Here is a 27115-nt window from a genome sequence, read left to right as displayed (position 1 = left end):
ATGGTTAAAACAGATTATGAACTCATTATATGATTTTCTATAAATATTAATTATGAATTACCCGACTTTGATTCTAGATATTTGATTTTTTTATATTTAATGTACCTTTGGAGATATCATCTAGAGGTATCTTTTGAAAATCGCACCATTACATACCATTAAATATTTAATGGTACTCCCTAAATGACGGTAGTCCCATGATTGGACATGTGACAACTCTACATAATTTGTTAGAGACAAACAGAACAATTATTATCACTATCGGTCTGACACTAGTCATCCTAAAGCTGGGATATTTATATCTTGAGAAAAGATTGAAGAATAAATCTCTCCCCTTTGGACAACCTTGTAGATGAAGCCATTCATGTCTCTCACACATGAGAATAGGAAGCCGTCGGCTACCAGACGATTCTCTATAACTGTGATTCTTTATTTAGATCAAAAGAAGTCAACAGTTAACAACTGACAAAACCAATTCGGTCATATCCACAATATTCATTCACATTAGTGTTTAATTTTATTGTATGAACTTGTAATCTTCTTGGTTATGGGTTGGGTAGGAAAAGCTTGAAGGCTATACTGCTTACTAAACCAAAAGCAGTTTCTGTAAATCTCCTTTCTCAAGTTAGACCAAAACATGCCAACATTGATATTTGATAAACTAGTTTAATTAAATTTATAATTGCATTCTGTTTTTAGAATATATATATATACAAAATGTGGAAAAAAATTGAAAAGTAATATAATTGAGGACATTATCATAATAATGCAATTAAGCATCACAAAATATTGAATTAAGAGACAGAGCCAGCATTAGTAGTTGTACCAATCCCAACTTTTTATTTTTGTTCAAATGCCAATCCCAACTTGCAGCCATGGAGATGAACCTCCACTCATGTTGATGTCCTTTAGTTTTGTTAGCTTCAACTTTCTGTCAGTTTCGTCTTCTGCATTTCGCATAAAACTATTACAATGATCATTGTTGTTTTGATTGTCAACCTGTTGCAGTTGGTGTTGATTATCTTCTTTATCTTTGGCATCACCGCCTCCTAACCATAGCTGTAATATTCCGGTCGAAACGTCAAAACCTGAATGATTATCGTGCTTCCGTCGTATAATATCGTGATGATCAGTTGCTGCAGGAAGATTGAGATCAAACTTAAGATTGAGTGGCTCGGAATTGTCGATGAAATTCGGCTCCATTCGATCTTGGAACCGATGGAACTTAGCCAAAGAGGAGGTGTCGGGCAATTTCGAAGTGATCCAATGGCATCTTTTGTGTCCTCCCAATGCTTGTCCTGATGAAAAAACCCGGTGACAGATTGAACATTCGTGTACTTTGATTTCTTTTTGGGTGCAGAAGCCAAAGGAGTGCTCGTTCCTTGATCAAATTGCAAAGATGACAGTGGTTTCCTAGGGAAAAACTCTTCGTGTGTGGGAACATCATATGCTGACTATCGTCCATACGATCCAGCCGGGCTGCGAAACATCCCTTAACCTTCTGTGACTAGCTCTATGACCGCCCAGTGCCTGATGAGAATTGAACACTTTCCTGCATGCTTTGCACTCAAACAGCCCTTTGGCTACGCCTCTTGCCTTGTCCATTCCTACCCTACATGCAATAGGAGCAATGAAATTCATTGTGTTTCTTCTTTCCTCTTCTTTGCTGGCCGAGGCACAAGATTCATCCGGCTCGGTTACGAAAGGATGAACCGTTGCATTCGATAACAGCATTAGGCAATTCGCGAGATCTTCCTCTTCGCTCGACGGAAAAAAGAAGTTGAAATCATCCACGTTAGCTCTAAACGATCTTTTCCTTTTAGACCACCCGCAACCTCGCCTCATTGTGTCATTGTCGCCATCCGAGCCGGGTGAGGACACAAGCGATTCAGCATCGTCGGAGCTACATTTACCGTGCTCGAGAAACGATTTCCAAGACAGAAACTCCTTCCCACAATTCTCACAAACCCTACAGGTCTTTAATCGATTAGGGTTGGTTCGCAACTCGTACATGCGCTTGTTGCTAGGTGGAACATTCCTTCCTAATTTATCTTCCCAATCACTTGCATGATCGTCGTCGTCAATGTGGCCACTCTCGTCACCTATTCCATGCGCCCTCATATGCCCACCAAGTGCTCGCCCGGACCCAAATCCCTTCTTGCAAATTCTACAAAAGTGCTTAAAGTCCGATTGTTGTTGATCCACAATAAAAGCCATACGAAAGGGAAATAAAAAGAAGTAAAAGGCTGAACGATGGAGGAAGAAGGGTGAGTCGATTGTTCTCGTATAATGAAAGATTGTAGAAAAGTTTGTATGGTGACTTTTCTTCGGCTTTGTGGTTGTGCTGGTGGCGTCGCCGCCAGTCAATTCAAACGATTACTGTTAACTATTAAAAAAAACACGGAATTCCGTACAACCAGTGACTGTATGTTGTGTTTTTGGTCCATTGGAGTGTGAGAACGAAATATATATATAAAGAGGGAAGAGAATGTGCTTTGAGAGGTTAAGAGAGAAAGTGGTTTTAACTGTCGTACCTGTTCAATTCCAAGCCAAGAAAAACTATGTCATGCTTCCCCTTGTCTCTCGGTTTCCTCTTCCTGCCTTTTCCACATTTTTGTCTACTCTGTCCCGTTTTTATTATTGTTTTTTTACTACGTGCGACACGGCTTGCCTATAGGAAAATGAGCAGCACATGTTAAACTTGAAAACAATTAATTAAAATAAATTATTATGCTCTTAAAAATATGTAGATATGCATAGCATATTTTATTGTTGTTGCATGCTTACGTTAGGATATAATTGCTTTGGATCGACAAGCCGACTAATGACAAGAGGAATAGGGATGGAGTCGGGATTTCAACTTGAGGATGATAAAATATAATTAATCGTAAAAAATGAGGGGACAGAGTATAACTAACCATAGAAAATGAGAGAGAAAATATTAATATAAACTAAAATTTAGAGTCCTATTTAATATTTTACCATATAATTTTTTAATAATAGAAAAATTGGTGGAAGGGCAGTGGCCTGAGACATAGGATGGTTCCGTCCCTAGACAGGAGTGATCTTAGCTAAGTAATACTTTTGTGTTAGTTTATCGATCAATTAAAATGTCAATAGGGTAGAATAAAAAAACACGATAATTTATAGTAATTTAATTTTTTTCAATAAAATTTATATCTCATATCTTATCGTTGATCGTTTAAATTAACATAAAATTTAAATCTTTTGAGAACTAAGCAAAAGTGTCTCAATAGTCCATTCGATTAACAAATTGTTGAATAAGATATATAGTGATTTAATCTTGTCATCAAGTATAGTCAATTGTTACTCCAAAGCTTGAAATCAAGCATTGTTGGCATTTAAGAAGTAAGCAAAAGAGCCTCAATCTAATCCATTTGAGCGTACATGTCTTCATAATTTTAAAGCTTGAAGTCGTACATAGAATTCATTGAGATATCCGTGTGAGGTGGCTCAATCGAGTATGATCTCCATCTATTATAGCTAGAGGAACATTACCCTGTTCCTCAGCTTGATCTTCATGTTCCTCGTCATTGTCCATGTGATGTCACCATTGGAAAGGATCTTGCTCACCGATCTCAACACTAAAATCTCGATTAGTCTTGTGGGTCAACTTGAAATCAATGATATTAGATAATTCGAGAGATGGGTCTAAAGCGGTTGACACATGTAGTTGATCTAAGACACTAATACCCCTGTCGACTTGCATCAACTTAGGAGTTTGGGCCAGCGATTCAATGGGGTATGTAAGGAGATTTGCATGGATCGCAAATGACACTCTCTTGTTGTCTATTCGTCTATTCTCATATGTATCCTTCACCAACATGGGTAGGAAACTTTACCATTAAACTGAATGCAGTTAATATTAATTTGGCATTCTTCATCAGAGGTCTTCTAAAGTTAGCATTATACGCATAGGGTTAGTTGACTACAAGGAACTTTGTGTCGACTGTGACAATGTTTTTGTCATCTCCCAAGGTAATAAGTAACACGATAGATCTACTTACATCCATCGAGCGGTTGGAGAAAGTCTACAAGGCTTTAGTCCTTGTAACCCTTCCGTTTTTTGGAAAGCTTCTCATTGTAAGACCTCCACCGCACTTACATTATTCGTTAAGACTCTTTTAACAAAGAAGTTATTAATGCGAGCTAAAATGACTAGTGGCTCATCAATGGTTTCGTCGAAGACTTAGGAAGAGTCCATATCCCTAAAACTGACTTTTTAGTCTTCTATGCCTTTTTGTAACAGTTTTCATGGGGTGTGGCCTTTTGTAAGAGGATGTCCAAGGTTGAGATCCTCCTAAGATTACATTAATTATTCTTCTTAGTGGCCTAGGGACGCGCTCGGGTTGGTTTCAAGGCAAGGATGACAAGTTGAATTGATTGTTTTTGTTCTATAAAGTTCATCTTGATGGATTTTTCTTGATCATGATGTGATTTTATGCTCACCGTACTAAATTGTTGATGATTATGTCGGTTATAAGTGATTCACCCCTTTTAATTTGAACAAAGAATCATAGTCGATTGTTACGAGAAGTACTTAATACAATAAACAATATTCTTGAGACTTGAGAGGATGAAAAAAAGAAAAATATGAAGGAAAGAAGAGATCCCCTTCTAGTTATGTCGTAAGGCTTATATATTGACTTATAAATACGTTCAGTATAAGTATCGATCCTAGAATAATAATTGTCATTTATAAGTCAATAAAGTGAATTATTCATACTATTATGGGATAGAGTTCATCGATAATAATTCTATTAATAATAAAATCAAGAATTAAATGAATATAATTGTTAATCATATCAAAAGGCTGCAATTGTCTTCTCTAATATATTCCTAAAATTTCAGAGGTTTTGACCTGACTTTGAAGAAGGTACAACAACTATAAATCTCATTTTTAGCATCCATTTAACCACCAATAAACGAGAGGCATTGTGTAAAACTGGACCGACAAATCGGGTTGAAGACCCGAATTTATAGCGGGCCCTTTCAAGTCCAAAATGGAGCACTCCGGGACTGGTAAGACCCTCGATTCTAAAACCAATTTGGGCAGGAGATGCAGCAAAACAATATTATCTCCTCCATGGCAACGGTATCTGAATCACCCGAAGATAGCCCAAACCCTAATCCACCACCATCGCCGCCTCAGCCTCCGCCCCGCGACCCCCTTTCTAAAACCTTATCGCATTTTCCTGACCAAGTCACTCCGTGGATCGATTACGCTGTGGAGCAATCTGTTCTCTACCAGAAAATTATCGATGGGAACGTTAACGCCACAATCGAAGCTTCTAGATCTCGACTTTCAGAAATTCGCTCCACTTCCTCTGCTCATTTTAATCAAACCATCGTACGCTTCTCTTTTCTTTTTTGAGCCTTGAATTAGAACGGATAATTTATATCTCTTTTTTAATTGCTAGGATTCACTTAAAGATGTAAAATCGCTACTTGGTGTTTACGAGAACTTGGCATTTAACAAAGTTAAAGGTCTGCTCCATCAACGGATTCAGTACATGCACATTCTGTTCGTATATGGGAGAATCAATTTTTAGTTTCGATGTTTCGCATTTTGTTGCAGAGGGAATTATCAGTGTAGTTGCAAATCCATTGATCACGGGCGGTGCTGCTGTTGGCTTGGGATTTCTGGTACTTAAAAGTATGGTTCTATAATATTTTTAGCCAGTTTCTGCATTCATAGATTGTATATACAACACTTGAATCAATTAAATTCATCTCTACCATGTAATTTTACGCTCGAATGAATATGCATAACGTGTTATTCATAGAAACTTGCTCTTTCTATGTTGTAGTGCTGTTCTTTCATGACCAATTTTAATGTTTAGTTCAAGTTTTTTGTAATAGTGAAGAGGTCTTGATTAAGTTGCTGCTTAGCTTACTTTCAGGTTTATGATTCCTAGGCTTGCATATCTATAATTCCTTAATGGACACTTTAAGCAATTCTCTTCAACTTCTTACTTACGTTGTTTTATCCTGGATCTACAACTTGAACCTAATTGATATTGTTTTGTAATTTTCAATGCGCAGGGCCAAGGCGTTTGCTATATTACAAGGCTTTGCGTCTTTTTCAGTGTGAAGAGGTAACATAAATATTGTTCTCTTTATAAGTTATGATTTATGGAAATCCCCTGTCTGTCCTCGCTACCTGATTTTTGTTGGTGGATTTATTTTGATTATAAATACATATACACAATTTGGATTTTAGAAGACCCACTACTTATTTTCAATTTGTAATTTAGAAGAGGACAGGAATGAGATTTCAAGGTGCATGCAAAGATTTTTAAGTTTGCAACAGTTGAAGGTAGTAGAATTGTGAAATGTCAAGGGAAAGTTGGAATAGCCTGTTGTCGTAATGTTGGAGAAGCTTTAATAGCTTCTTATGTTCCCGTTTCATATAGCTTGAATGTCTCCCAAAGAATGGAACTATTGTTCTGCTTTTCGAAACTTCTGTTTCTTTTTGCACATCATGGTCCATGCAGCGATATTTTTATCAGTTTTTAATGTTTATAACACGATCACTCAGGTCAGAAGTATTTTTCTTAATTTTATTAGACTTTCGAGAGGGAAAAAAACCCAGAATAGGCTGTGCTCATTAAAATTCAGTTTAAAACGCTATTATAATCCTACTATTTGTTCTTGCAGTCCATGATTTCCAAAGCTGATACTAGAGTGAAGGAGCTGAGACAGTCAATTGATCGCCTTAAGGCTGAAAGTAAGAAGTTGGAGGTAACATTTTCCCCATTTGATCATACAACTATTGACAAGTATTCTTTTATCTCGTGATAGTTGCTTTCACGCTTTAATAATATTAGACATTTGTACATGTACATTGTCTAGCTACTCGTGCATTGTTTAGTATACCTACTTCAACTTTTAGTTTTGTTTTATAGGCTATTCTCGGTGATGTAAAATTTAGGTTTTCTATTTTTATTTTTCCTGATATCCCCACAAACAGGTTGTTTCCAAAAATTAGGATTTTGATCTTCGAAGCAAACTTGACTTCCTCTGGTTTGTGTTGGTTTTTTAAATAGCATGATTTTCTCTGCTTATTGGATAATGAAATGGACTTATCCAGAAACTACATGGTTTATGCATGTGTGATTGTCAATGGAAGACAACTTTTATGCTTCGATTTAGCTTATTTTAGAATTCTTCTGTGTTAAACACATAAGTAATAATTTTTTTCTTTATTTAATAATAATCGGAAGGTAAGAATGAAATGTTGATGAAAACAGAGAATTCACTGTCTCAAAAGGTATACTTAAGCTGTTTTAGCTAGTGCTTTGGGTTGTGTGTTCAATGGAATTTTGTAATCCCCGGGACTGTAAAAATATTTAAATTGCCGAACTGACTTTTTGAACAGTGTTTTAGCTGTTTTGATCTGGTGATGTCTATAGCTACTTGTTCTTAATAGACAACCTGGAAATACATTGTCATGTAGTTCCTAGACGATAAAATTTTAACGTTATATTAGAATATCACTAGAAACTGTGTACTACTTGGAAACTATAGTTCCTTTAATCAAACATTTGTGAAATATGTTTCATAATTGCTGTTTCCAGCGGAGTGCATCGGTAGCTGAAGAAGAGCTGATCCGTGGCAGGACAAAACTCAGGTTTGTAATTTCAAAGGAAGTGCAGTGAAATGTTAACTTAAGGACAAAACATTTGTGAAATATGTTTCAATTTTGTTTCAGGCAAGCAGGCAAGCAGATCCGAAGTGTAATTCAGTCAGCTTATAAGATTGAAAGACAAGCAGCAGGTATTCAAGCACTTTCTCTCAATTAGGTTCATTGAATTGTTTTACAGCATTAATGTGGCTGAGAAAAATCCCTTTATGTATTGCATCAGGATTAAAAGATACCCTTGGAGAACTTCCAAGCAGAGAAGCATCTCAATTTAGATCGCATGTAATCTTTCTGGATATGAATAACAAAAGATACCTGTTTTTTTTAATGTATTTATTGATTGTGATATAATGAATGTGCAGGTTTCCAAGCTTGCTTCTGAGGCGATGCGAGAACGGAATACGTTGGCAAAGGAGGTTTCAAAAATTAGTAATCATGGAATTGCAGTCTGAGGAATCCTTTGCCCCTGTTGTTTTCTTAAGTTCACATAACAGATAAGATGTTTTGAGTGAATACATTTTGTTATTATAATTTTAATTGGAGCCTGGTGATTGCACATCAGGGAACCTGTATAAAATAAACAAACTCCCATTCTCAAGGTTTGGTTTCTTAACTTTCTGGTCTTGAAGTTTTGGTCCAATATATGAAAAATTAAATTCACTGTTACCATTACAGTACCTGCGGATGTATGGTTTTTGTTCTAATATTGTTATGTTTTGGTTGATCATTTCTAGTTTGTCCGTATTGTTTATTATCTTTTTCAAATATGTACATTTTTATACTTTAATTTCTAGTTTCTCAAAATTATATTAGATATTTTAAAGACTCACTTGTTTAGTTTATCTCCCAAAGTCCGACTTGAACCAATTCCATTTGGTTTTTCAACTGTTTTTTTTTAAATAAGCCAAGAAATAATAAAAATATATATCCGGCCACGCCATGACCGTGACAGTCGCAGCTCTCACCGTATCATCACCTCCGACTCCGAGTGTCTCGACCAAACTAAAACGACGACCCCGTTATGATCCAAACTCCATTTATGCCAAACCACGCCATTTTCGCCTTCCTATAATCACATGCTCCTCCCTCACCGCCCAATCGCAATCCGCCAAACGTCACCTTCTCAATCTCATATCCGACCAAGACCGGGGCCTCAAAACCCAAAACGACACAACAAAAAGAGATTCAATCATCAAAGCCATCGATGACATGGCTGTCCGGGCCGCGACACAGTCACCACTGGCGCCTCCCTATCCGCAACATGGCGGCTCCTATGGACCACCGAGAAAGAGCAGCTCTTCATAATAGAGAAGGCTTACCTGTTCGGTACTCAAGCCGGCGACGTTTTGCAGGTCATCGACGTCCAGAGCAAGACTCTCAACAACGTGATTACCTTCCCACCTGACGGAGTTTTCTTTGTTCGCTCTAACTATTTCAAGTGATTTCTTCTTTGGCTCAAACTATTTTTCAGTTATTGCTCTATTCATCTCGCTTAAATACTTGCTCAAATTTGATTGGACCTTTTAGGTTTACGAGCGCGGTTCTCAGTGGAAAAACTGGGAGATCCCATTGCCTCCATTTGGACAGGGTTGGTGAGTACTTGTATCTTCGTTTTTATTATTATTATTGATAAATTTATTATGCGAGATTCAAACTTTTGGCTTTTAATTTTTTGTTCGTTTTACAGCCACAAATAGTTTTAGGTCTTGATTTACATTTGGAAATCTGGGTACCAAGTTCAGCATTAGCTAATTATGTCCAGTCCTCCTTGGTGCTTTTTCTTGAACTGCAATTCCATAGAATCATGTTTACCACTGATATTTTTAAGGTTCATTGTTTCATCCAACGGGAAAATATTATTGTACTTTATGAAAAAAATTTATGGGCTTCTCTTTGTCATATAGTTTACCTGTTCTTTTCGAAGCAGGCAAATGTTTTTACTGATCTTAAAATTCTGTATAGGTTTGAGCCCGTCTACCTTGATGACGAGATTCGAGTTGTGAAGGATATTAGGGACGATTATTTAATTGTAGAGCGTGGTCCATATAACTGGAAAGAATAACGTTGAAGGACCTTGTCTCTCATGATAATCAAATGTGAGCTTCCTAAGGTATTGAAAATTAGTTATTTCTTCCTTTTTGTCTGACTTTTTTTTTTGAATTTTTCTTGTATGGCTTGATTTGAGTGTTTGAGGGCAGTAAGGGCTAAAAGTGAGTAAGAAATTGTAGCCATAAGGAGCAAAAACAGAAATAAAGCTATGCTTATTTCATTTCTTTTCTTGCTGTGTTACATCAGTATGCACATATAAATACTTGAGGAAATTGCATAGAAAGTTACCGGTAAAGGATTTTCCATTTATTTTTCATCAGGTGAATGTTGCATGGATTGGCTTCTGCTTCCGAATATTATCTGCAGAATTCATTTCCCCTTCACTGTTCTGCTGGTGACAAACAATGACACGCAATGTAAATTTAACAAACATATACGGTTATGTGAATATTTTCCGGAGTTGAAGCACAAAATCGCAGCACAGCCTTATATGAGCTGATTACTACATGCTTCCATGTTAATGCTTGAGAGTCCATTTTGTATTATTTTTGCCTCATGCACATAGGATTAAATTGAATTGATTGACTAGGTTCAAGAATTTTCATTTCCATTCATCTATCCACTCATATTTCTTTCCTTTATTTAGACATCATGGTTTCACACTTGCTTTACACGCTATTCTACTTGTTGAGCTCTCAAATGTTTGAAGCCTATACTCTGCTTGCTTATTTACTTAGAGCTCCCTTGTGAAACATATTTTGCTCATTGTTCAAAGTCTGGGAATGTATTATTAATTGAATAGAGAATTATCTGAGATTGCTTATTTACTTCGATTTCATGGGCCTTCTCTCCTTCCCATCATTTAGGTTTTATGGGTTTATACTGCTAAAACATAAAAAGTGCACGTGTAGATGTTGGTCATTGTCGATGAGTCGGATGGAAAATGTTTTCTCGAGTATTTTCTTGTCGTTGATGATTCGTGGAGTGATGAAAGGGAAGATGTTATAGAACAGTGATTGGCTCAACCATGGTTTGGCCCAGATTGAGATTGAGGAATCTAGAAACATGTCAAACCGGTGCTCATGCATTTGATGAAGATCCCATAAACTGTTGGCAATTTCTGATTTTGCTGAATCTTGTTTCAATTAGAACAAAGGTAAAATGTTTTATGGCTAGTCCAAGTTGGATAGATGATTATCTGTTATTACCTAATTTCTTTTATGGGAAGTAAATAATTATCTGTTATTACCTAATTTCTTTAATGGGAAGTAAATATTTGCATTGATTGTGCCCAGCGCATTCGATGCTGGCAAAGATTCAAAATGCTTTTCGGATGGATTTTTTGACCCAACTGTATTGTTTTTTCAGTTTTTGGTTTGGGTCAATACTCAAGTTTACAGTGGGATTGTTTTTGCCATTAAAACGAAATTTTAAGTCAACAACACTTCCATAAATATTCTCAAAAACACAAACAAAAAATTCTCTGACCCAATTAGACACAGCCAAAATCCCCAAACGTGGGCTTAAATGCAGTTAGAGCCCATTTCTATACCAAACCCATTTTGCCCAAACATTCAGAACCTTGGCCCAAACGTAGACTTGTTTCTCAACCCCCAACTCACCCAGTCAAACCTTCTAACGAGCTTGCTCACGGCATCTCGTTTCCCTCGACAAATCCTACTCCCACAAATTTCTGAAACCTCCCTCATAACCCGTAAAATGTCGATCACCTTTATACTCTAATTAGTTTCCAAATTCTGTCAGAGAGGGGTTAGCCATTATATGAACTCACAAATCCTTCACTCGGACTCATTTGTTCCAACATCAACCGAACCCAATGTGTCAACCATCGCCTATACCATCATCCGAACCCACTGACACGCCAGCACCCGCCACATTATCATTTAAAGCCACCTACACCATCCTCTGAACCCACGTACTACCCCTAAACACCTAGCCACTGCATTGACCCCACAATCCCACAACCATTCTCATCTTTTTCTTACCTGACATCATCCACGACCCATTATCTCCAAATAAAAAAGAGAGAAAAATAAAATCAAATAGGAGAAGTCGAATACGAAGGAGAAACGTAAAGAAAAAAAGTGGACCATAGGCATTGGCAGACTTTCGGTGACGCAAGTTTTATTTCGCAGGTCGTGTAAAAAAGAGTTTTTAATTCACATTTTCCTTACAATTACATAGATCGTCTAACATTTTCCTTAGTTAACAGCTACCACTTGAGAAGACGACCTTCCGGGAGCATGAAGCACATTGACCAAGAGTTTTTAATTCACATGGCCTTACTCTCATTGTATGTTTGAATATTTGTCGCTTCTTGGACATGGTTTACTGACTACGATCCAAATAGTATCCCAACACCTAACTTTAAATCACTTATCTTAAAGAAGAAAAGACAGTAAAAACATGAAGTAGGTGGGTGGAGTAGTAGATTTCACCTATTTTTGAAACATCTCTTCTTTCTACACTTTAAGCACGTACCTAATGACTAGTCCCCAGCTTTTTCAATGAACTAGTTGTCAGAGATGGCCCAATGTCCACTCAGACCTCTATTTGGCATTCGTGGGATTGCTGTTTAAACGCATTATGGCACGTGTATGCAAAGATTATTTAACGCAGTCTTTGGGTGTGGTTCTATGCGAGGATAAAATTTTATATTTTATATTCTTTATTCATAATTTAATTTCACAACCGTATAATTTTGTAATTATATACATAGACGAGCATAAACTTAATCCGACCTCGTTTCATAATAGTACATCATCCAAAATCTGGCTTGATGTAGAGTTACGATGGTTTCATCGGATTTAAAATTATATTCGTTTTTTCAAATAAAACTCACATTTCATTCAACTTGACACAAATATATATAAATTTTTAATTTGATTTATAAAATAAAAAAATTAATATAGAGTGTTATTATTATAATTATTTTTAAATTTATAAAGTATAATATTTTTATTTTTTCTAGATTAAATATTTTTCGTAAAAAACTCAAATCCAATTCAATCTAAACTTATATTTTGAAAATATCACTCGAACATGATTTTTTTAAGGAAAAAAAACCAACTCAATAGGTTCGAGTCAGATTGTAACTTGTTATGTTTGGATCTTGTGACTATTCCTACTTACAAACTTTCTAAATTTTGTATATAATTTTTTAAGTTAGTATTCCGATATGCAATTTTGTATCAATCCATGCGTGTATGAAGAACAGAATCTTCATGAACTCAACATGCATCCATCAACCTGCACTCAAATATGTTGAGTTAGATATCTGCAAATTTATTTATCTCTTTATGTTCTGTAAATACCGCAAATGAACCGGCAAGAAGAGCGGCCGTTGCCTGTTGGGCTTGAGGGCACAACCATGATATGCCGAAAACAAAGAGATGTACTGCCAAATTAGAGTTGGGATTTTGTATGGTTACCTTTGCTTATTAGCCTTACGATATTGGAATTTTGATCTATCCTACAATTGCATATAAACGAGATAAGAGATAACAGTAAAGATCTTTTATAGCGACAGTGTTTTGTTTCTTCTGTACCGACACTGATATTTTATACGAGAAAAAAATGCTAGTGAGAAAGATACGAGAAGTGGAAGTGGAGAGTGAATTAAAAGCTGAAACAATGACACGTGGAGGGCGAGCAATCTCTAAGAAATCTGAGTTACAATAGACAGAGTAGTACTGTACTGATCCCAACTTATGGAAATCTGTTGGATCTTTGGTGGTCCCAATGACCCATCACCCTACATGGATCAGCGTTTTCAGCCTTACGTCTCTGCTCGCTCTCAACGGCGTCGCCGACGCCATGTAACAAATACTATTGCACATGCATTCCCCCATGGTAAGGCTTTTACATATGGCTTGCCTTGCCTTGCTGCTTCAATATTGCCTCGTTTTACTGTTTGCTGAATATAGGTACATTACATATTCCTTCTTTAAACAATTGTTGCTAAGAAAACGGCTGTAAAATGAAAACGTTAACATTTATAAGAAAATGTAAATAACAAAGAAATTAACAAGGTACAATTATTATATTATGTAATTTATTGTCTTAAAAGTAATTTCATTCATATTAATATAATTTTAAAAGTATATATTGTCCTTTCAATGTTAGTATAATCTTTTTAAATTTTATACATTCAAAATAAATAAGTGGATAGAAAAATACCAAGAAAAATAAAGAGAGGAAACATTAAGAAACATGTGATTGCAGGTGTATAAAATACTTACTTATATTGACTTGTAGCTTGATATTTGTAAGAAAATTTTAAGGATAAATTAATAAATAAAATGAAAATGATTATTATATAAATCTCAACCGTCACTAATATTTATTTAAGTTAAAAAAAATCTTCTTTAAAAATAATAAAATTTCATTCTTCTTCTTTTCGTTATTTGATGATACTTCATTAATACAAAGAAACAAAATTTAAAAAAAAAGACGAAAAAAAAACAATAATAAAATTAATCGTCTAAACACTAGTATGTGTTAGGTTTAAATTAGTACATAGTGAAATAAGCAATTATTCTTTTAATAAATATATAAATAATCTTAAAGTTATTAAAATTGAAGTATACTCATGGCATACACTAATCTCATATATAAATGAGTTTCGCAATAAATCAATAATTAAACTAATATATATTGGAATGATAATAATTGTTATAGGAAGATTATCCAAAATCTTTCATGGAAAGTGTGCACACATAATTATTATTAAGAAAATAAAAGAATATATTATAAATCAAGTTTGAAATAACTTATTTTGAAGAGATAAATGTGATCCTATGGGTCAAGGTATTAAATCATAAAATATATTTTCTTTAAACTAATCTCATTATATAGAGAAAATATTAAATAAATTTAAGAAATTTGATATGATTTATGTGAAAACTTCTTGTTTATGACAGTAGCATACAATTTAAAAAAATAAGTATGTATTTAGTACCTAAATTATTAGTTTTGGTTTGTTTTAGTATTTAAATTTTTAAGTTTTTCAAACTCATACCTAATGTTTAATTTTTGTTTTCTTTTAGTATCCCGCCGTTAAAAACTTAAAGCATTTAGTACATAAAATATTAGTTTGGATTTGTTTTAGTACCTAAACCTTCTTTTTTTTCAAAACTTAACTTTAAATTTTGAACGGGTACTAAAATGAAACAAAAATTAAAGTTTTTAAAGGTATGGTACTAAATAAAATAAAAAATAAACTTTAGACATGTTTTTGAAAAAAAATAAAATTTATATACTAAAATGAAACAAAATTGATAGTTTTAGTACTAAATACATAATTTATCCTTGAAAGGGATTAAAGAAAACAAAACTATTTCAAAACTTGGGTGTGCAAAAATCATTTAGAATGTTATGTTTTTAATAAACTATGTTCATCAATTGTTTATATTGTTAGAAGAATAGGGTATGTCTAAAGAAAGACAATCAAATATAAGGCTAAGAAAATACGCTACTAGAAATATTAATATATTTTAACACTTTCGGTAGAGTGCTACCTAAAATGTTATTTTTTCCACCGAAAATATCGATATCGTATGCTACCTAAAATGTTATTTTTCTGCCGAAAATTTTAATATCAAAAATATTCATTTTAATTAGTGAAATTAACATTTCCGGTAGAAAAAAATAACATTTTATGTAACATTCTACCGTAAATGTTAAACAATATTAACATTTTCGGTAACGTTTTTCCTTAACCTTATATTAGAGTGTCGTACAGTAAAACTGCCCAGTAGACGAAGTGTCTATATATATATCCGAACGTATTTAAACATTTATTTAATAACCTCAAAGGGATGATGACTTAAAAGTTGAAATTTATTGGATATCCTATAATCTTAGAAGGATATTATGATGCAAACTAAATAATTATAATATTGAGATTAATTTTTCAAATGGCAGTGTGTTTACTTTGGAAGAAGTAATCATTTCTTAAAAATATGGTACATAAAGAATTATTGCTTGTTCTACTATATGACCAAAATGTAGAGCTTTTGAATTAGTTCAAGAAGAGATTGTGACAGATCTAAAAATTAGAAAACACAGGCCTAAAATTTTAATTAACGAATATTCTTAGTTTTTTCTATTTTTATTAACAAATTAAGTTAAATTTAATAATTTTCTCAAAATAATGGATGTGCGATGGTTCCCCTAAGGAACTACATACATTTGCCCCTGACAAGATATTAAGTAGCTTAAGAATTTGTTTGCAGATATTTCTTATTTTGTAACTCATAGGTTACAAATCTGTGTTACTATAGACCAAACTTACATTAATCGTACAAAAAACTACATATAAATATGGCATGAATATGTAAGATACTTAATAACGAATGAAATACATTTATCGGATCTTTTGATAGAAAAAAATACGTAGAAAATTGATTTTTGATTCAGTAAAGGGAATGAATCTTAAATTCATTGAACATGAAATTCGTAGTTGATACTAAATTTGAAAGAATTCATTAGTATATATTTCATCGTATCATTATAATATATTATGTACACGTGCAAGTTTGAACTTTTTTGCTCTTAATGAGTTCATAGTTCAAGAATTAGATGGTCTTTGATTCGAACTCTCAATGAATTCGTTGAACTTAAAATACAAATAATTAAATACTTTTAATGAATTTATATCAAAATATTTTGATGAATTTTATTGAAAAGGACTAATAGATTTATTAAACTTTTAGAATGAGATGGTGGATTTATTAAATATTCTCAATATTTTTACAATTTTAATTTGATTAGTCTATATATTAAAATAGATTTAATAAAATAAACTATATAAATGCGAAAGATTAAACAAAATGATCATAAATGAGTATATGTTTTAATTTTTTCTTTAAAATAAAACTTGGTTTTTAAGTTAAATAAGTATAGACAAAGTGTGGGTAGGCTTGTAAATGAATTGAATGTTCAGCGAATCGTTCATGAACCGTGCGGCGGGAAGTTTGTTTATGTTCGTTTATTTATTAAATGAACAAACATGAACAAGATTTTGCCTTCGTTTAATTAAATGAACGAACATGAACAAAGGGTTCATTCATTTACGTTCGTGAACGTTCAATTATATGTTCGTTCATTTATGTTCGAATAGATGACATGTTGAATATGTTACGAAGATTATTGAAGTTGTTTGGATATCAAGAAGATTGTTTTGTTGAACAAATTAACTTTAAGACTTTATTATGTTCATATAGCTTATTTATGATTTATGTATGTTTTTATCGTATTCGAACAAATTAACTCTAAAGTTGTAAGTTATATTAATGAATTTTAAGTTGTTATTATTGTTGTTTACTTTTTTTTTACATTCGTTTGTTGTGTTCGAATAAGTTTTTTTTTGTATTGTTCGTTTATTATGTTTGTTTATGTTCGTTCGTTCGTATTCGTTCGTATTCGTTTATTTATTAAATGAACGAACATGAACAAAAAAAATTTGTTCATTTATATTCGTTTATTTATTAAATGAACGAACATGAACATACCTCTATTTGTGTACGTTTGATTCGTTTACAGGCCTAAGTGGGTGACAAAGCATTAATTTAAAAATAAATTATAAGTTGAGAAAATTTCGTGGTAATGGACATAATCAATTACAGCATCATTTCTTGCACCAATAACTTTTTAGTTCACACAATTTTCTTTTCAATTATGAGATATCTAACGTACCACATTCTTAATATACTGTTAAATAAATATGTTATCGGAAATATTAATATTTTTTAAATATTTTTTAATATAGTGCTATTTAAAACATAATTTTTTCTACCGAAAATATTAATATTAAGCATTATCTAAAATATTTAACATTTTCGGTAAAACGTTACATAAAATATTATTATTTTTTCTATCATAAATGTTAATATTAGATTTTATTAGAAATTAGTTAGTAAAATAAATATTTTTAATAAAAAAATATTATTTTAAGTAACGCTCTATCGAAAATGTTAAAATTTTCTTTTATGATTTAAGTGTGACATGTAAGAGAGGATGTCATACGACAACCTTAATATATGACTAAGGAAAGACGCTACCGTAAATATTACCTAAAACATTATTTTTTACCTAAAACATTAATTTTTTTAAGATTTCTGGTAAAGTACTCAATATTAACATTTTCAATAAAAAAAATAATATTTTAGGTATTATTTTTATCGAATATGTTAACAAACTCGGTAAAACACCCAATAATAATATTTTTAATAAAAAAAATAATTTTTAAATAATTTTTTATTAAAAAATAATAATATTTTCAATAACACGTTTCCTTAATTATATATGAAGTTGCGGCACCAGATACCTCCCCGACTGCTAAGGAACTTGCTGCTTTAAACAAAATGCTAATGCGAAGCAGCCTTTGGCCCCCACGTGATGCTTATCACCTTCATTACCATATTCCCTCTTCAAACTTTCTCTTCTTACCGTTGGATATTGATCCAACGGATTTTAGTTTTCCGATTTTCGATGGACACTTTAGATTATGGCCATGGGAGTGTAATGCATGTGCGGGGTATAATACTGTACTTGACTACAAGGATGGATTAAGAGTATTTACAACAATTGTTTTTCTGAAAATTTTAAAGTATTATATATTTAAAATATTTTATTATTAGTTTATTATTATTATTTTAATGCTTTAAAATTTGAAAAATCAAGTTTCTAACCTAAAAGCTTATGTCCGTCTTCATTTAGATTAACTTCCTAATTATCCTAAGTGGAATTAATTTAACGACGCTGGTTAAACCTTTCCAGCGAAGAAAGAGGGCACGGCAGGCAGCAGAAGCTGAAACAAGTTGACCAATTTATCACCATTTCCAATAAATGCTAAATGCATACCCACTCTCCAGCTCTGCGCGTGCCACACCCTTACTATCACTGATATCCTGAAGAAATGAAAGCTATTGATCTTCTCTGAACATTTTCTTTTGAGATTCATCTTCTCTGAACATTCTTCGCCAATTGCAGTGTTATTATCATTATTTTCTATCCAATTTTTTAAAGAATTTAAAAATTTTCGTAAATATATATCTTTCGAATAACTATAATTTCTGAACATATTTATTAGCATGATCACGTAATATGTCAATGTAAAATACACTACAATCTAATGGTCATATTTATCTATTATTTGAGCTTACAAATAATTATTATCATTTATAAATTTCACATTACACAAAGTTGGAGAAAGAATTTCTTTAGAATTGGTCTTCATCTTTATGAACTCATTGTAATCAACCTTTTTTTTGTAGAAATATTGTCTAAACATTATTTAAACTCAAATTTAAAGTTTTGAAGCTTGATTTACTTTTTATATCCGTTTGCATAAAATTTTGAGAAAAATGTTATTTCAAATACAATATGTTGTTATATATATAATTCAAAAGAACAATATGAACTGATTCTAAAAAAATGTATGTTTATAATAACTTTGAATAGTTGATACTATATATATTTTATAGACGTAGTTGTTTAAATTTAAAATTATTAAAAAATAATTTTTTTTAATTATTAACATCACGTGATAACTTCATATGTTATTATACTTTGTACTTGAGTAATTGCTATTATGTATACATATACAAGTTTTTTCTTTTATTGAAAGGATAACGTTGAGAGAAAAGAACAATAACATTCCGATAAATTTAAAAAGGACTAAATATATATGTTGAGTAGAACATATTATGTATAAATCAATTAAAGTAGTAGGTAGGAAGGAAATGGCGAGGGTTAAGGAGGCGCGTTGAGTGGAAGCTCATAAGCCCAATGGTAATGGTAAAGGACAAAAGGGACAGAATAAAAGACAAAAGCATAGGTAAAAAGAAACCCAAAGCAAAGCGAAGACCAACCAGGACATAACAGTCATTTTCTGGACATAAATTCTAAGCTTCACATCTTTTCCTTCTCTGAAAACGACTGCAAGCAACCTGTGGTCTACCTATGAATACATAAAAGAAATAATATATATTTCTTCTTAAAATATTAATGGATGGGATTTATACACCGACTCTGAATTCTGAAACAATCCTATATAGATATCATCTGTCTCTCTTCTTCTTGTAGTTATCTTTATCCCAGCTATCAAATCTTCTTCTTCTTTTAACTGTCTTGTGTTTCCAGCATATATAATTCAAGGCCCTTCTTCAACAATGGTGGATCTTCAAACTGTCTGCTGTTTGTGCGGCGACGTCGGTTTCCCCGACAAACTCTTCCGCTGCAACAAATGCCACCACCGCTTTCAACACTCGTATGTCTTGTCTCCCTCCCACCACCACCATCATAATCCATGCATCATCATCACAAGTAGATAACTGTATGCCCACATCTCCCCTAAGCACCAACCCCCACCACCAACTGAAAATTGTGGACTATCAGCATATACAACCATATTTCATGTGTTTTTTATATAATTTTCTCTTACGTTTTATTACTTGAAACTATTTCTTGATACTTGCAGGTATTGCAGTAATTATTACAGCGAGTTCGCGGAGCCAATTGAACAATGTGATTGGTGCCAAAGCGAAGAAAGAAACTCGAGGCATGGAAGCTCTTCAAAGAAATCACCGGCTGGAAACGGAACTGGAATAATTGTAAAGCGGTCCGAGTATTCTGGCGACAAAATCAAGCAACAAAACCGAGACGAGAGTTGTGGTGATCACAAAGGGAAGAGCAGTGGCATTCCTTCTCCAAGGCCTACCACACGCAGGTACAAGCTTCTCAAGGATGTCATTTGTTAAAAAAAGACCCTTTATTGCGTTGATAGTGGCGAATGATCATAAGGTGTTACCCAGTAGTGTTTTCTTTGGCAGCAAGGTTTTCAGCTTAACTTTTTCATGTAAATTCCCCATAAAGTAAAGTATACTTTTTATCAAAATGGATCGGTGGCACAAGTTTTTAAGCTATTTTCTTCAATCCAATGTCTGCTCCCGTTTGAACTACTGTTAGTCTTTTTATATATTTAGCCTTAAGTTTTTGAAGTGAAGAAAATTATTGATGCACGACCGATGAGAAAGGTTTCGTGCATGAAAAATGTCGGATATCACCTAACTGAAAATAGGGTAAACTACAAGTCATCTAATTATTTATGCCGTTTTTGTTTTAATAATTTAATTATTTTTTTTAAAATTAGCAATAATATTATATTTTAATTTTATTTTAGTCATATATTATATATAACTTAATTTTGATGTTAATGTGTTGTCATAAGATAAAAGTTATAATAAAAAAATTAAAAAATATTACGCCAATAATTTTTTTAATCGAAATAAAATCAAACATAACGTTAGTAAGTGATTAAAATTGTATCGAAATGATAGTGGAATGATAAGGTTCATAATGATTTTGAAAATTGATTGAGTGGCTATGTAGTTTATCGTTGAAAATGTAGTTAAGTCCACTTGGCTCTGACAGAACAAAAAGGTTTTGATTACTTAATTGAAGTCAGATTGGTCCCTTGTAAAATGCGAGGATCAGTGCCCTTGTTCGGATAAGAATGGGAGATTATATTTATTATGCGGTAGCTAGGTAGGGTTTGTCTTGTAACTAACAAAGGGTAAACGGGGGGAGATGCACGTACATTTCCCTTGGCTTTGTAGAATATGTTGATGAGGAAGGAGAATTCAATGCACTTAAATTGTTTGGCTTTTGGCCAAAGAGTTCATGCCACCTAAAGCTGCAAATATTTATATATTTATTCAAGAGCCTTTAATTGCGAAGGACCCTCGTGGTTAGTTTTTAGAAGAAAAAAACAAGAAAAGAATTGCCTCCAAAATGGGTAATTTTACATGGTAAACTACGTCAATGGTCATTCATATTTTAGTAAGTTTTCATTTTCCCATTAAAGTTTTAAAATTAACAAATTAGTCATTTATAACAAAATAGTCACTCCATCGTTATATCCGTCAAATTGATGATATGACAACATTAATAAATAAAATAATATTCATTTCTACCTTTAAACTACTATTAAAACATCAAATAAGTCACTGAATAATGATTTTCTATCAAGTTTACCCCAAAACTTCTTAATTTGAAAATAAAAAGAGATTATATCCATTCTTATCGGACAAAAACATAACATATAGCTAATACCAAGAATTATGAGCAAAAGTGAAGCAAGTTTATGATTGTTTCTTCACTAACAATTGAGTTTGTCATAGTTATGAATGTTATACTTGGAATCAATGTGCATATTACATACAAAACTGCTCCAAATGCGGTTGCATACAAACAATAATAATAAAAAGATAACAACAATGTCAAGAGTTTAAGCATCGTTTCCCTTATGTCAAACTATCTGCAACACAATCTCTTAGTTTTGTTGAAATTAAAGAAACTCAAAAAGCAATTCCACTGCAAACATTAGAATCAATTGTGACATTTAAGCATGGTAAAATTATGGTCCCAAGAACTAAAAAATATTCTCAATTGTAAATAAAGTGTGTGTATTTTAAATATGTATATAAGCATATGCAAACTAGAGCTCTAGGAGTTAATTAGATTCAAAGAATAATTTTCAGGTGGAGAAATGGTGGAGGGACAAATAGGTTGTTTCTGGTCAGCTGAAGCTTTTGACAAATATATCTGAAGTTGAAATGAAATTAGGTAACATGAAATCAATAAAACGATGTAAACGAGGGATAAAAACGTTGTTTTGGAGTTAGCTGGAGCTTTTAGTCACTTGCTCCTGATTCGGATAGTAAAGTCTGCTCAAGATATCAACTTCAACACGTAATTCACACATTATCCTTTAGCTTCTTTGGATGGTGGTACCTCTATTTTCTTGATTGCAACAACATTCACAATACATAAAGAGAACATTTGTATGTTTTTTACTACTCTCTGATTCATTACCGTCTATTGAACCATAACTCATGCATGAAGCAAACAAAGCTATTGCTACACAAACATTAGGAGAAATTATAAATACATCCCTTGATCGTTATTATTAGTGGGTTGAATTCAAAGATACAAGTTTAGGCTAACCCACTATTTTTTGGTTATTCGTCAATAATGTTAATGTTCAAAGTAACATCGTCAGTATCGTATCCTTTCTCGAAGTTTACAAATTGGTTAATTCCCAACCTACAATCATTTGAATCTCTTCTTTTTCCATATTAGAAATTTTTGGAGTAATTTTGATATAAAATAATTATTTAAGAACCTATTTAATGTTTTAGGATTAGTTTAAGGGTAAAACCGAATATTAATCTTTTTATTAATGTTGCCATATCATTAATTTAATGGAGCTAAAAGTGGAGTGACCGTTTTATTATAAATCGATAACATTATTGATTAATCTATTACTTTTGAAACGTCAGTAGGAAAATAAAAATTTACCCAAACATTAGTGACTATTGGTGTGATTTACTTAATTTTATATTATATATTTGATTTGAGATTTGAAAGTGTCAAACATGGCATTCCCGGAAGAAGATAAAATAAAATGATCTGATATTCTTCTAATACTTTTTCTTCGTAATTAAGTTTGATCTGATATCTTCATGTGAATTTGATTTGAAGAAGAAGGGAAGTCGCCATAAACAAAACAACGAGACTCAATTTCTTTGTCGGATTTATAAAAATAATTTTTCTTTTGTTTATCTACCGTCCTGTAATTTCAATAAGGTTTGATATCCTTCAGATTTGAAGAGATTCTACTAAAAATAGATGTATTTATAATTACAAGTAATGCATTTATATGATTATGTCCGGCATATATTTTGATATAACAAATAAATTTAAAATATTTTATATTTAATTAAATTTATTCAACTGATTTAAAAATAATTCAAAATCCACAAATTTTGAAAAATGTTTTCCAAGTGTTTTTGACTTGATCTACGCATTAAATTATTTTTAGAAACTCAAAATAAGTCAAAATACTTAATTTTTGGGGTAAGGTTTCTAAATATTTTTGAAGGCTTAGAAATCTTAAGGCCGTAGCTCAAATTTGTTAAATTTCATTCATGATTCTAAAACCCCTTACTGATTCCAAAACCCCTCTGTCTGGTTTCTAAATCCCTTGTATTAGCGTCACAAAAGGTACATGAATATTGTGACGTTACCTGTTAACATCGCTAATATTTATATTTTGTGCCGTTTTTCCGTAAACGCCGCATTATGTAAAATTTTGACGGCGTTTGATATGAAAACGTCGCTGTAAATCTGTTTTGATGTAGTGAGAAAAGTTAAAATTGAGGGAATTAAAGGCTTCAAACGGTTATAATTCATCCCAACAATCATAAATATAAAAATACTCCAATGAGCCTTAAAGAATGTTAGTACACTTATCCAATGCAATAAGAGAATAGAGTCTTTGTTTTTATTTTCCATTTTCTCTTGTATATTGTGTATTGAGCCTTATTGCATATCTTTTTAATTCATTCTTTGTGAGCTTAATCATTGTAAACACTTACTTAGAGAGATTTTCTAGTTTACACAAAGTTAAATTAAAAAGGGGAGTGATTCTAGTTTAGCATTTGGAAAAATTAAAGAGCTGTAAAGGTTATATCATATCCTTACAAAGGTAAGAACAAATTAGAGAATTTGTTAAAAAATTCATTACTGTGAAGTTAAAGTATTATATGTAGACTTAGTTGAGAAGACGAACTACTATAAATATATGCACATAATTAATATAATACATAAACAAACAAGTTGATAATTGAAATACTTTATATTTAGATCAAAGTAATTAATAATTTAATTTTCTTTCACTGTTGTGTCGTTCATCTCTTTTCTTTTAGGTTTTTGATGATCAACGGCGACATCAACATTAATTTTGGTTGCCGACCGCCGGTATTCTTTATTATCTTTTTCTTTTATTTATATTGTATCTCTATTTTCTTTTGTATAAATTTTCAATAAGTATGTCGATATGATACGTTTTCATCTATCTTTCTCGCGCATTTTCTTTTTTTTCTTTTGGCATGTTTTTTCAGTTATTGACCTTTTTTCCATTTATCCTTTTTTAAGGGTTTATTTACATCAACACGACCGATTAAGATGGCGCTTATATGATATTTTGTTGATCTTTCCTATTTGGACCCTCATTGGATGTAGATACCCAATTTGCGTTTGTGGATAGCTTTTCACATCGCTCGAGTCTAATTTACGATTTTTCAGTGATTTTTCAATAGCTTAATCCTCTTTTGTGATTCATTTGTCGATGCAATCAAACTTGTCGGTATCTATCTTTGTTCAAGTTTCTTAGTTAGATTTTTAATCTTTCCTTGTTTGGTCCTTATGTGATCTTAAGTTGTAGTTTTGTTTAATGATTATAGAAATTTTTCCTAAATATATGCTTAATTTATGATTGCAATTGTAATTTTTTTTGTGATTTGAGTTATTTTCTATTTTTGAATAGTTGGTTGCTTATCTATAAAAGTAAGTAATAATTTCCTCGTATGTAATATAATTTAAATCGGAATATTTTTATCAATTTTATCAAGATTTCATTAATTAGATTAATATTATTATAAGATGCGACATGTAAGCCAATAAAAAAATATTACCTTTTAGTTTTGTAAAAAAATGGGAGGTTCTGCTGTGAAACGTTTAAAATAAGGTTAATAAACGGCGTGATAGGTAAAAAATATTACAGGTTGCGCTACTTATGATGTTATAAACTGAAATTGAAAAAGTTATTAGTCAGAGTAACATAACAAGTTGATCAAAATTTAAGCTGATTGAGCATTAGATTTTCACATAATAAGAAAATAAGTTAAAAACTAAAAATGTTATGAATATATATAAGAAATATAGTTGGGTCCAATAATGTCATGGTTTACTAAGAAACAGGTTGTGATATACAATATTAATATTTTTATTAACAAAATAGGTTGTGCCCAATATTGTTATAGTTCACTAATAAAGTAGGTTGTGGTATGTAATGTAATGTTGATATTGTTTTAATAAAATAGGTTACGCCCAAGAATATCATAGTTCACTATGAAATAGGTTGTGATATGTTATATTAATATTTTTATAAACAAAATAGGTTAGCCAAAAAATAAAAAAGGGTTTAAAATTGTAAAGATCGATACTTAATATATTATTATCAACACTTTTAAATATTAAAAAAAGTTGAAGATAAGATCAAAATATCAAATATTAATACTTATGCAGTAATGATTGATACTTTTAAAAATTAAAAAAGTTGATAAAAATCAAAATTTAAAATATTGATACTTATGCGATGATGATCGATACTTTTATATATTGAACAAGTCGATGAATATGATCGATAGTTAAAATATCGATACATATGTTATGAGGTTTGATACTTTTTATTTATATCGATACTTATGCTATTGTATTTGTGGATAAGTTTGATATTTTGCGGCTTTCTCATTTTCCGTATATATTTTAATTCAAAGTATCGATTTTTGTGGACAAGTATCAATATTTATCATGACTGAACTGCCAGACAAATTATTTAAGAAAGGAGTTCGAAATATAAGATATCGATACTTAATTTATGTTGATCGATATTTTTGCATAAAAAAGGCGATGCCTATTACGATATCACGAAAAACCTATTTTGTCTTACTTTTACATGATTAAACAGTTTCGTTATAAGAACGATTAACATTTTAAAAAAGGCGTTACCTGATACATTATAATAAGCAACATGTTTTGTCTTACTTTTGCATAATATAAAAGGTTTCATACTTATAATTTAAACGGATGACATTAAAAAAAGTGTCACCTGGTACATTATCATGAGCAACATGTTTTGTTCTACTTTTGCATAATATAAACGGTTAAATACTTACAACATAATCAGTTGAAATAAAAAAAGACGCTACCTATTATGTTATCATGAAAAAAATGTTTTGTCTTACTTTTGCGTTATATAAACAATTTCATACTTTTAACTTAAACAGTTGACATTAAAAATGGTGTTACCTACTACTTTATCACGAGCACAATAAATAAGTTAAAAGCTTAAAATGTTATGAATATTTATAAAAAAAATTGAAAGTATCGATATTTGTGGAAAAGTATTAATACTTTGCATCCTTCTCATTTTTCATATTTTTCTTTAAATTAAAAAATATTGATACTTTTGAAAAAGAATACATACTTTCGTATTAAAAACATGAAAAATGATTTAACTTTCGAATTTAAAAATATCGACACTTTTAGGAAAATATCGATACTTTGCAGTCTTATTTTTCATGTTTTTCTTTAGAAAGTATGAATAATTTTGAATTTAAAAAACATGAAAAATGATATTTTAACTTTCTAATTTAAGAGTGTCGATACTTTTGAAAAAAATATCGATACTTTGCGGATTCTCATTTTCCATGTTTTTCTTTAAATTTGGAAGTATCAATAGTTTTGAAA

At 31.8% G+C, this 27115-nt stretch overlaps 2 protein-coding genes and 2 pseudogenes across 2 annotated transcripts; 3 read left to right on the top strand and 1 right to left on the bottom strand.

Moving 5' to 3' along the window:
• Positions 1-849: 849 nt before the first annotated feature.
• LOC120120120 lies at positions 850-2217 on the bottom strand (annotated as a pseudogene).
• A 2831-nt stretch (positions 2218-5048) lies between these two features.
• On the top strand, positions 5049-8343 carry LOC120119151. Its single transcript, XM_039139029.1, has 9 exons — positions 5049-5371; positions 5442-5508; positions 5600-5677; positions 6067-6119; positions 6682-6765; positions 7602-7654; positions 7736-7800; positions 7890-7948; positions 8029-8343. The coding sequence occupies exons 1-9, from the start codon at positions 5081-5083 to the stop codon at positions 8116-8118; spliced, it is 840 nt and encodes a 279-aa protein (XP_038994960.1). The 5' UTR covers positions 5049-5080; the 3' UTR covers positions 8119-8343.
• A 210-nt stretch (positions 8344-8553) lies between these two features.
• Positions 8554-10333, top strand: LOC120119196 (annotated as a pseudogene).
• Positions 10334-19858: 9525 nt separating this feature from the next.
• On the top strand, positions 19859-20504 carry LOC120119267. The gene is made up of 2 exons (XM_039139101.1): positions 19859-20009; positions 20220-20504. Exons 1-2 carry the CDS (start codon positions 19912-19914, stop codon positions 20497-20499), a joined length of 378 nt encoding a protein of 125 aa, XP_038995032.1. The 5' UTR covers positions 19859-19911; the 3' UTR covers positions 20500-20504.
• Positions 20505-27115: the final 6611 nt, after the last annotated feature.

This window comes from Hibiscus syriacus, unplaced genomic scaffold (genome assembly GCF_006381635.1).
Source record: "Hibiscus syriacus cultivar Baekdansim isolate YM2019G1 unplaced genomic scaffold, ASM638163v2 tig00110332_pilon, whole genome shotgun sequence".
Classification (NCBI taxonomy): domain Eukaryota; kingdom Viridiplantae; phylum Streptophyta; class Magnoliopsida; order Malvales; family Malvaceae; genus Hibiscus; species Hibiscus syriacus.
The sequence above is the reverse complement of the archived record's forward strand: the minus strand, read 5'-3'. Positions and strand labels throughout refer to the sequence as shown.

Coding starts and splice junctions, on each gene's coding strand:
- LOC120119267 (XM_039139101.1), top strand. CDS start 19,912: ATGGTGGATCTTCAAACTGTCTGCTGTTTGTGCGGCGACGTCGGTTTC. Junction 20,010..20,219: donor CACCACCGCTTTCAACACTC/GTATGTCTTGTC, acceptor TGATACTTGCAG/GTATTGCAGTAATTATTACA.
- LOC120119151 (XM_039139029.1), top strand. CDS start 5,081: ATGCAGCAAAACAATATTATCTCCTCCATGGCAACGGTATCTGAATCA. Junction 6,120..6,681: donor GTCTTTTTCAGTGTGAAGAG/GTAACATAAATA, acceptor TTGTTCTTGCAG/TCCATGATTTCCAAAGCTGA. Junction 7,801..7,889: donor GATTGAAAGACAAGCAGCAG/GTATTCAAGCAC, acceptor GTATTGCATCAG/GATTAAAAGATACCCTTGGA.